This window comes from Saimiri boliviensis, chromosome 17 (assembly GCF_048565385.1).
Source record: "Saimiri boliviensis isolate mSaiBol1 chromosome 17, mSaiBol1.pri, whole genome shotgun sequence".
In the NCBI taxonomy this organism is placed as follows: domain Eukaryota; kingdom Metazoa; phylum Chordata; class Mammalia; order Primates; family Cebidae; genus Saimiri; species Saimiri boliviensis.
Genome location: NC_133465.1, coordinates 29,553,835 through 29,564,736, shown reverse-complemented (window position 1 = coordinate 29,564,736; position 10,902 = coordinate 29,553,835). Strand labels below are relative to the sequence as shown.

General features: G+C 53.5%; 1 protein-coding gene across 1 annotated transcript; it reads right to left on the bottom strand.

The window, feature by feature from the left end:
- Window positions 1-593: 593 nt before the first annotated feature.
- Window positions 594-10,856, bottom strand: ABHD15 (abhydrolase domain containing 15). Its single transcript, XM_074388430.1, has 2 exons — window positions 8,740-10,856; window positions 594-3,372 (listed from the first exon to the last, which is right to left on the bottom strand). The coding sequence occupies exons 1-2, from the start codon at window positions 9,618-9,620 to the stop codon at window positions 2,847-2,849; spliced, it is 1,407 nt and encodes a 468-aa protein (XP_074244531.1). The 5' UTR covers window positions 9,621-10,856; the 3' UTR covers window positions 594-2,846.
- Between the last annotated feature and the right edge of the window lie 46 nt (window positions 10,857-10,902).

Below are 10,902 nucleotides of genomic sequence, written 5' to 3'. Positions count from 1 at the left end.
GTTGACCAGGATGGTCTCGATCTCTTGACCTCGTGATCCACCCGCCTCAGCCTCCCAAAGTGCTAGGATTATAGGCTTGAGCCACTGCGCCCGGCTGAGAGGTTTTTAAGATATGCAGTGGGTGCATCTGGCACAAGGGCCATGGAAGAAAAATACTTTAGGGTTCAGGTCATTGGAGTTTGGGGTTGAAAGGAATTAGTGGAATCGGAACTGGGGCTGTTCTGCCATTCTTCTGACTGTAACGAAGTTTATACACTTCCCTCCCTGGAAAACTTCCTATCAAAAGGAAAAGGAAAACCAACAACTATTTCTCCGAAAGCTATTCTCTTGAAGAATCAGAGTCCTGTGGTAACTGGATAGTTTCTAGACAAACTACAGATTTTCACCCTTAGGGATGCTTTAAGCCTTAGAGTTTAAAAACCACTAGGCTGCTTCGCGCTTTGCAGCGCAACTGGACTGCAGGACCCTAATTAACTGAAATCCCCCCTGTACCAGATGTGGAGGGCAGCCGGTGCCAGGGGATGGCCAGATGGCAGTAATTCTCCCTCCCCAAGCCTTTCACCAAGGGTGTTGTTCACCGGCAGTAGAACAGCTTCTTTAATTTCAGTTCCTTTTTATTTCTCTTGCTTAGAAATGGCAAAAGAACGTCAGATGAGGAATGTGGAGGAAGATAAACAAGAAGTGGGAAGGAGAGAGAGAATTTTTCACAATAGGATAATGTGCCTTAGACAATCAAGTGCTGTCTACATTTCAGTGCAGATTCTTGGAGTTATTTCAGAGTTTCCTCTGATTTTATCTAGAATAACAAGGCTGGGGCAAGATTATCCAAACCTGAAATCATGGCCTCAGGAATACCTTATACCAAGTCTTGGGATGTGAAAGTCTTTGGTATAAACAGCTCTCTTCTTTACAACTGCTTTGCTGTTGTGAGGTCAGAACAGGAGCCCTCTTTCTCAATGACAATTAAAATAAAACTTTGGGCAAGGTTTTTGAACCTTAGTAACACATGGAAACATGTCCTATTGCCAAAAAAATTTTAATGGCCTAATCCAAACCAGGAATATTTAGATCAACCTGTATATCTTATCTCCGATATACTACAGCTCTAGTTTTCAGCATTATTCCTCACAAAACCAAATACCCACTTAGTTGCTGAGTCGCCAGATCTAAGAGGAAGCTTTTCTGCCTTTACAGAGATGGCTTTATGAATAATTGAACAGACAAGGCTTGGTAATGTGAAATACTCGTAAATCACTGGTCAGCTCTAGTCAACCTCTTGCTGTTTTGTTTCCTCTGGTCCCACATGGGTCTCTCCTGGCTCTGGAAAGGGGAGAGCCCAGTAGTAGCTTCAGAAAAGGGAGCAACTAAGCAGAAAACACCGAAGTTACGAGTCTGTACTTTTCACTTACTTGGAGAAAGTCCACATCTCAGGAGATGAACAGCTCTGGCTGCAGCTCTCTGGAGTCACGCCCTGAAATGGTGCCAGAGGGAGCATGAAGAGTGGCCAAGATTCTGACTCCTTGAACCACGGACTAGTATAAGCCCTCCAACCCTGCGTGGGAGCACTTCCTAGTTCTAAAATACCCTTCGGACCTCTCCGGTGAGGCTGGAGGGCCCAAATCAGCTGAGACTTGTAGAATGGAGCCCCATTCCCAGCTGAGACTTGCAGAATGGAGCCCCATTCCCAGCTGAGACTTGCAGAATGGAGCCCCATTCCCAGCTGAGACTTGCAGAATGGAGCCCCATTCCCAGCTGAGACTTGCAGAATGGAGCCCCATTCCCAGCTGAGACTTGCAGAATGGAGCCCCATTCCCAGCTGAGACTTGCAGAATGGAGCCCCATTCCCAGCTGAGACTTGCAGAATGGAGCCCCATTCCCAGCTGAGACTTGCAGAATGGAGCCCCATTCCCAGCTGAGACTTGCAGAATGGAGCCCCATTCCCAGCTGAGACTTGCAGAATGGAGCCCCATTCCCAGCTGAGACTTGCAGAATGGAGCCCCATTCCCAGCTGAGACTTGCAGAATGGAGCCCCATTCCCAGCTGAGACTTGCAGAATGGAGCCCCATTCCCAGCTGAGACTTGCAGAATGGAGCCCCATTCCCAGCTGAGACTTGCAGAATGGAGCCCCATTCCCAGCTGAGACTTGCAGAATGGAGCCCCATTCCCAGCTGAGACTTGCAGAATGGAGCCCCATTCCCAGCTGAGACTTGCAGAACTCCTCTGAGAGATTGGACCTTCGCATTCCTTGAGATGGGCATTCACATTCTCTACCTGCTCGGCCCTCACCGAGCAAGCCCCACTGCCTCTGCCGCCCTTCTCACACACGCAAGCCTGCTTCTGCAGCTGCCGAACATTCGTTCAGAGCAGAGCGCCACAACCACACAGCACATGACGGAAGTGGGGCTGAGACACAAACATCCTGTCCTAATGACATTGAGTGGCTCCAGCTTGAGAATCGGGGTCACTGCCTGATGACAACATAAATGCCTCATCTAGAGTCTAGCCACTGCTAGTAAGAGGACATATTCTCCTGAGTCCACAGCCTGAAACAGTGCTGTCCTTTGGCTTGTGATGTCAGTGACAGGAGACAGTACGGGAACACCCCACTGATGACCGGATGAGTAGGGATGTGTTGAGCAAGCCCAGACGGGAGATCTACTGAGGGTGAAGTGAGCGCAGGCTGGCTGGACGTCCCATCTCTTTCCAGGCACCAGTTTAAGAGAGAAGGACTGAATGAGAACAGAGCTGGCGCTCCCTCCGTTCAGTCCGCCTCATCTTTCCAGGACTCCCTGCTTGCGCAGCTCTGTTTCTCTTTGCAGGACTTACAGGTTCTCGGGCCAGGTCTCTCACCTTGTGTATGATCGCTTCCAGCTAAAGATCTCCTCCAGGTTGGAGGAGGAAGAGGCCTCCCGCCTCTGCAAGGCTCCCCATCGACGGCGGCCCCCAAGGAAGGAAGCTCTGCGCCTGCTCAGCCCTTTCATCCTCTCCTCTGTTCGGAAGAACTCATTCAAGGCCCGAAAGGACTCCAAGATGACCTCGTGGCTCCAGGCTGGCAAGGGCTCCTGACGCAGGAAGCCACAGTGGCCTCCGTGGCGACTGAGCAGGAGGAAGAAGTAGGGGTTGCTGTGAAAGAGTTCAGTTGTCAAAGTGCGGTCTGGAGGTCCACATACGGGGTCGTCAGCACTGCAGATACACAGCACAGGCACGGCCGCCTCATCCACATCCCGGAGCGGGTCGTTGCGGTCCCAGTAGGTATCCCAGCTGATGGGGAAGCTTTTGGTGTGGCAGAAGAGAGCCTCCTCAAACTCTCGAAGGGAACGGCTCCTGAACAGTCTGCTAGTGTCCACGGTGTCCTCCAGGGCTGTGGCATACCTGACATCCAGACGTTGAGTGGGGAAGTTGGGAAAGAGAGGAAAGAATGAGACCATCAGGTGACAGCAGATGAGACAGAGACAGCCAGCAGCTCAGATCCTAACCGCAGACGTTTTCTTCGGCCATTTAGGGCTTTGAAAAAATTTAATTTCATGGCGGTCATTTAAAACCAGGAGATAAGGCTGGTTGTGGTGGCTCTCCCTTGTAATCCCAACACTTTGGAAGGCCAAAGTGGGAGGATCGCTTGAGCCCAGGAGTTTGAGACCAGCCTGGGAAACGTAGGGAGACCCGATCTCTACAAAAGATTTTTTTTAATTGGTCAGGCTGGCTGTGGTGGCTCATGCCTGTAATCCCAGCACTTTGGAAGGCTGAGATAGGTGGATCACTTGAGTCCAAGAGTTCGAGACCAGCCTGGGCAACGTGGTGAAATCCCATTTCTTTCTTTCTTTCTTTTTTTTTTTTTTTTGAGACAGAGTTTTCGCTCTTGTTGCCCAGGCTGGAGTGCAATGGCACGATCTCGGCTCACCGCAACCTCCACCTCCTGGGTTCAGGCAATTCTCCTGCCTCAGCCTCCTGAGTAGCTGGGATTACAGGCACGCGCCACCATGCCCAGCTAATTTTTTGTACTTTTAGTAGAGACGGGGTTTCACCATGTTGACCAGGATGGTCTCGATCTCTTGACCTCGTGATCCACCCGCCTCGGCCTCCCAAAGTGCTGGGATTACAGGCTTGAGCCACCGTGCCCGGCCGAAACCCCATTTCTTAAAATAAAAAATGAAAAAATAAAATTAGCCTGGCATGGTGGCTCAAGCCTGTGGCCCTAGCTACTCAGGAGGCTGAGGTGGGTGGGAGGATTTCTTGAGCCTGGGATTGCACCATTGCACTCCAGCCTGGGTGACAGAGACCCTGTTTCAAAAAATAAATAAAATAATATAAAATAATAAAATTAGAGGATTTCACATGAAATGTAGGTGTCTGGCTTCTCTAGGGAAGTGGGAAGATCCGGCCACATGGGCGGGCATTTCTCAGCACAACAATGGGCTCCTCACTCCTTCTGAGACAGTGCCCACCAGGCCTGTCATTTATAGCATAACTGCACCTATGTGCCCTAGGGGCAGCATTTGACTTCACAGCTGCTGACCATTCTCTTTCTAACCTCAACTTCTGGCCCTCTGTGGAGAACTTGCTACGAACTGCAACCTCCTGAACTGCTCCTAGAAGAACTTGCTGGCTTAGACTATCCAAACCAGCAGGTGACACCTCTGCTAATCATTCACGTTTTACTTTAGGTTGCATTCATTGTTTTTATTTTTGTTTATTTTTTTGAGATGGAGTTTTGCTCTGTTGCCAGGCTAGAGTGCAGTGGTGTGATCTCGGCTCACTGCAACCTCCGCCTCCTGGGTTCAAGTGATTCTCCTGCCTCAGCCTCCCAAGTAGCTGGGATTACAGGCACGCACTGCCATGCCTGGCTGATTTTTGTGTGTGTGTTTTTTTTTTTTTTTTTTTTTGAGACGGAGTTTCGCTCTTGTTACCCAGGCTGGAGTGCAATGGCGCGATCTCGGCTCACCGCAACCTCCGCCTCCTGGGTTCAGGCAATTCTCCTGCCTCAGCCTCCTGAGTAGCTGGAATTACAGGCACGCACCACCATGCCCAGCTATTTTTTTTGTATTTTTAGTAGAGACGGGGTTTCACCATGTTGACCAAGATGGTCTCGATCTCTTGACCTTGTGATCCACCCGCCTCGGCCTCCCAAAGTGCTGGGATTACAGGCTTGAGCCATCGCACCCGGCCGATTTTTGTGTTTTTAGTAGAGATGGGGTTTCATCATGTTGGCCAGGTGGGTCTCAAACTCCTCATCTCAGGTGATTCGCCTGCCTTGGCCTCCCAAAGTGCTGAGATTATAAGTGTGAGCCACTGGGCTTGGCCCTTATTTTTGTTTTTTAAACCAACATCCTGTCCTGGTAATCACACGAGTGTGCTGTTAATCAGGTATACCTGGGGCAGATATTCCTAGAGAGTGTGCTGCCTGGCATAGGAAGCAACTGGGGCTGTAATTAATTTACTGGGTTTCCAAATGGGGGCCTGAGAGCAACTGCTTTGGGTTAACAGGGAACATCTTTGCTGTTTCCAGCCCCCTGAAGAGGACTTGGCATCCCGACAAGGACGCCAGGATGGGCAGCTCCATCTTTTGGGTAGTTCAATTCAGCCTCAGAGAGTTGAAATTAGATGTTCATCTCTGACCAAGGACAGTGGCTCACATCTATAAACCTAGCACTTTGGGAGGCCAAGGCAGGTGGATCCCCTGATTTCAGGAGTTCAAGATGAGCCTGGACAACATGGCACAATTCCATCTTTACAAAAGATACAAGAGTTAGCCAGGCATGGTGGCATGTGCCTATAATCTCAGCTACTTGGGAGGCTGAGGTGGGGGTCGGACCCCCACATCCTAGGTCTATCTGCTACACCACACTGTTGCCATATGTCTTTGACCTCATTCTGCCATCTCCTAAGAAAGCCAGAGTGCAGGCTGGGAATATCACCTGAACCCGGAAACTCTAGGCCAGGCGTCCCCAAACTACGGCCCGCGGGCTGCATTCGGCCCCTGGAGGCCATTTATCCGGCCCCCCACTGCACTTCGGGAAGTGGCACCTCTTTCATTGGTGGTCAGTGAGAGGAGCATAGTATGTGGTGGCCCTCCAACAGTCTGAGGGACAGTGAACTGGCCCCCTGTGTAAAACCCTGCTCTAGGCTGTAATGAGTGGTGATCCCACTGCACTCCAGCCTGGACGACAGAGTCAGATCCTGCCTCAAAAAAACAAACAAGTGGCTGGGCATGATTGCTCATGCCTGTAATCCTAGCACTCTGGGAGTCAGAGGCAGGCCAATCACTTGAAGTCAGGAGTTTGAGACCAGCCTGGCCAACATGGTGAAATCCCGTTTCTACTAAAAATACAAAAATTAGTTGGGAATGGTGGTGCCTGTCTGTTGTCCCAGCTACTTGGGAGACTGAGGCAGGAGAATTGCTGGAACCCGGAAGGTGGAGGTTGTAGTGAACTGAGATCGTGCCACTGCACTCCAACCTGGGTGACAGAGCAAGGCTCCCTCTCAAAAAACACACAAACAGGCATGGTGGCTTATGTCTGTAATCCCAGCACTTTGGGAGGCCAAGGCAGGAGGATCATGAGGTCAGGAGTTCAAGACCAGCCTGACAACATGGCAAAACCCCATCTCTACTCAAAAGATACAAAAATTAGCCAGGCGTGGAGGTGGGTGCCTGTAATTCCAGCTACTCAGGTCGAGGCAGGAGAATTGCTTCAACCTGGGAGGTGAAGGTTGCAGTGAGCTGAGATCACGACACTACAATCCACCTGGGCAACAGAGCAAGACTCTGTCTCGGGAAAAAAATAAAAAAAAATCACACACACAAACACAACAACAAAAATCCACTTGCCCTGAGTTTTCATAGCCGAACTTTCATGAGAAGGACAGCTCCTCAACATGTAGCATTTCTCTTCATTTCCTTCACTCTGCCCCTGGCTAGTGCCCAGGTTAGTGCTGGTGGAGATCATTTGGCATGGAAATTATGGCAATTAAGCCAATGAGGGCACCTTGCCCCTGAATGGCGCCAGCGCCTCTGGGTTGCCATGGCAGTGCTTCAGGCTGTTGTTGAGCTCAGAGTTTGACCTTCTCAGAAAAGGAGGCAAAACGAGGCAAGGAAAGAAAGAGAACACAATTGCCAGCATTTACTGAGCACCTACTCAGTGGCGGGCACCTACTTTTGTTTTCTCTCTCTTTTTTTTTTTTTTTGAGATGGAGTCTTGCTCTGTTGCCCTGGCTGGAGTGCAGTGGCGTGATCTCAGCTCAATGAAATTTCTGCCTCCTGGGTTTAAGCAATTCTCCTGCCTCAACCTCCTCAGTAGCTTGGATTATAGGTGCCCACCACCATGCCCGGCTAATCTTTTTGTATTTTTACAGGTAGAGACCCCGTTTCACCATGTTGGCCAGGCTGGTCTGGAACTCCTGATCTCAAGTGATCCACCTGCCTTGGCCTCCCAAAGTGTTAAAATTACAGGTGTGAACCACCGTGCCCAGCCCCTACTTTTGTTTTCTAACCATCTTGGGAGATGGTTATTATAAACAAATGTATTTGAAGAGGGAAGTGAAGCTCTAAGCGGATTGGCTAACTTGCTAGAAATTCTGGATTTGAACCTAAGTGAGTCTGACTCCATATCCCAGGGCTTTCTGCTACACCACCCTGTTGCCATAATGTTGTCGACCTCATTCCACCATCTCCTAAGAAAGCCAGAGTATAGGCTGGCAATGTCAAATAGGCCTTCTCAGTGGAAAAGTCTCACCTGTCACCCTGGTGGTAAACTCTTCTTCTTTTGGAGATTTTTTAAAAATTCTGTTTAAATATTATTAATTTTTTGTATTAAATATTGAGCACATATGTAGAAATGTGTAAAACAGTTGACAGGTCTAAACAATTTTAATAAATTAGCTGGGCATGGTGGCTCATGCCTACAGTCCTAGCACTTTGGAAAGCTAGGCGGGCAGATCACTTGAGGTTAGGCGTTCGAGAACAGCCTGGCCAACATCGAGAAACCCCATCTCTACTAAAAAAATTAAAAAAAAATTTTAAATAAATTAAATGCCACTATGCCCACGCGTGCACACACACACACACACAATTTTGAGACAGGGTCTTGCTCTGTCACCCAGGCTGGAGTACAGTGGCCTGACCAGGGCTCTCTGCAGCCTCAAACTTCTGGGGTTGGGTGATCCTCCCACTTCAATCTCCTGAGTAGCTGGGACCAGAGGTGCATGCCATCACACCCGGCTATTTTTTATAAATTTTTGTAGAGATGGGTCTCCCTACGTTGCCCAAGCTGGTCTCAAACTCTTGGGCTCAAGCGATCTCCTGCCTTGGCCTCCCAAACTGCTGGGATTACAGGTGGGAGCACTAGCACCTGGCCTCAAATGCCACCATATTTCTGATTCCTGCCACCTCCAGGCTCATAGACTGTGAGTAAACATTCTGGGCAGATAATCGTTTGCAATTGCTTCCAGGGTGGTGTTTGCTGAGTTGTCAAGCTGTGGGCTAAGTGGTAAATGTCAGGTATCTCTGCTGTCGTGGGCCAGGTACTTAAGTTGCTAAGATACCGAGTCCATCGATGACCTTTAAACCTGCTTCCCCTGTGTTGCCTAGACTACAGGGTTTGGACGGCTTTGGAAGATGTGTTCAGAGAACTTTGCCCAAACTGGCCCACCCCTGTTTGTTCTAATGCTATGTAGAGCTGTTTCTGTTTCTCAGCCAGCTCAGGCCCTCTATTCCTTCCAAGCCGGTCTGCGGCCTCCGCTACCCACCTGCTGAGGGCGATCTTCTGGTGGAGCAGAAAGCCCCGCTCGTAGGGCCAGGGAAGGCCGGCCTCGAACCACTCGCGACAGCGCAGCACGGGCGAGATGCAGGCGGCGCCTGTCACGTAGCTAGAGGAGCCGCACTCGCCCAGGTAGGACAGTAGCAGCGCCGAGCCCGAGCCCTCGCTCACCAAGAACAGCGGCGCCGCCGGGTGTCGAAAGCGGATGTAAGTGACGGCCTCCTTGAGGTCGGACGGGTCCCCGAAAGGCTGCAGCCGGGGGCTGACCAGCGGGCAGCCGTGGTGGCCGCGGCGATGGAAGATAACTGGGTAGTAGCCGCGCTCCAGGGCGAGCAAGCAGAGGCCGAGCACGTTGCGAGTGAGGCGACCCCAGGCATTAGGGATCACCAGAAGCACCGCGGGAAGGCTCCCGGCGCTGGTTATCCGGCGGCCCCGAACACAAGGTCCCACCACCCAGTCCAGGGCCACCAGCCCATCGTCCGCCAACTGCAGGTACTCCCGGGCGAGCTCAGGCCCGGGCGCCACGGGCAGGACAAAGTGGCAGAGGGTCTGCAGGTGGGGCCCAGAGAGCCAGGAGCGCGGGCCGGGCTCCAGCGCCGCGGAGCGCCGCAGGGCGCGCAGCAGGCACTGGGCCAGCGCCGACGGCTTGCAGACAAGACTACACCCGCCCGGCAGTGACTCGCGCCCGTCGCTGAACTGGTCCGCGGGGCCTCCGCCGTCTGCCTCCTCCTCGTCATCGCGGTTTTGGGCCCCCGGCAGGGTTCTCTCTCCGACGGTGCGCCCCCAGGGGCTCCGGAGCCACGGGCGGAGCCGGCAGAGCAGGGCTAGCATAGCCAAGATGAGCGCGAGGGCCGCGCTCCACGGCGGCATGGCGAGGCCACAGAGCCCCGGGGGGCGGCGGGGGGCCGGCGGTCCGGCTGTCTACTTGGAGAGCTCCGCGCTCTGCCTGCGGCTCCGCCTGCCGGCGGCGGCTACCCAGGGCCCTCCTGCGCGGGCGCGCTCTGGATTGGCCGCGGCTACGCAGAGGCAGCCAGTTCAGGCCCGACTCCCCTCGCCCGCCCCCCACCTCCGCCCTCGGCCCTTTGTACAGCGATTGCAACAAGCTGGAGCAGAGGGTGAGAGGAGTCGGGGCCACCAGGAAGGGAGCAGGGAGAGCACGAGCCAGGGAGAGCGGTGCTGGCCAGGGGCGTGGGGAGACTGGAGGCCGAGGCTTGGGGACCCGGGTGTCATTAGGGTCTTTAGCCAGACCCCGGGCGCTCCGCCCTCAAAGACCAATGAAGAGAAGCAGAAGGGAGAGGTGAATAAGTCGCAGCTTCGGGCGCCGACTCCTGGGCCCGCGTGGGGCGGCGGTCGCGCGCTCTGCCCTCGCCGTTTGTCTCCACCGCCCTACTCTGCAGCCCCGCAGTTACTAGGCCGGGCGGGGTCCGGTGCTGGGCCAGTGAGGGCGAGCGCGGCGTCCTAGCCGCTGGCGAGAGACTGCTACTTCCCTGACTGCATCAGTGCGGGTCCCACGGAATCCTGGTTCCCGTCCCCGTCCCCGTCCCCGCGAGCTCGGGGCTCCCCATGAAGGAAATCCTCAGCCCTGCTGCCCGGGAGGGAGTTCCCCAGAAGCAGCCGCCCCGCGCCTCCGAGAGTCAGTTGGAGAAAAGCACACTCAGGCGTCCTGCGACAGGGATGCCCCTCCGACCTACAAGGAATCCCTTGTAAGCCGGGGTGCATGGGAGACCACGGAAATAACACGTTCTCGCTGTTTCCAAGCTTTGGGATGGCCATCTTGACCCTCGCTCTCTACCCATGTTCTTCCCCCAAATCCTGGAGAGGGGACCAGAACCGGCGCCCCGCTGCAGGGCGGGCCGGCCAGCGCCCCCCCTGGGGGTGAGGCCTGTGGCTTCCCCACCTCGCGGCGACCAGTCTCTTTCTGGACGCGCGCCGGCCACCGCTGGGCGACGGCGGAGGTGGGGAACACTGCAGCTCCTCGGCCAGCTCCGACCTCCCGGGGCTTCTGGGTCTAAGGATTTTGGGGGGCGAAGACCCCTCGAGGCTCCTCTGGGGTCCCTATTTGAGAGGGCGAAAGTGGGGGTGGGCCGACATCAAAGCTTCAGAAGTGGGACCGTCTCCCTTCAGCAGCTCCTCCTGACTTCGTGATTCAGCC

Bases quoted from the DNA above. Each gene is read 5' to 3' on its own strand.
- ABHD15 (XM_074388430.1), bottom strand. From the start codon at position 9,620: ATGCCGCCGTGGAGCGCGGCCCTCGCGCTCATCTTGGCTATGCTAGCC. The intron at 3,373-8,739 runs GTGGGTAGCGGA...TCTGGATGTCAG, and splicing joins CAGAAGATCGCCCTCAGCAG to GTATGCCACAGCCCTGGAGG.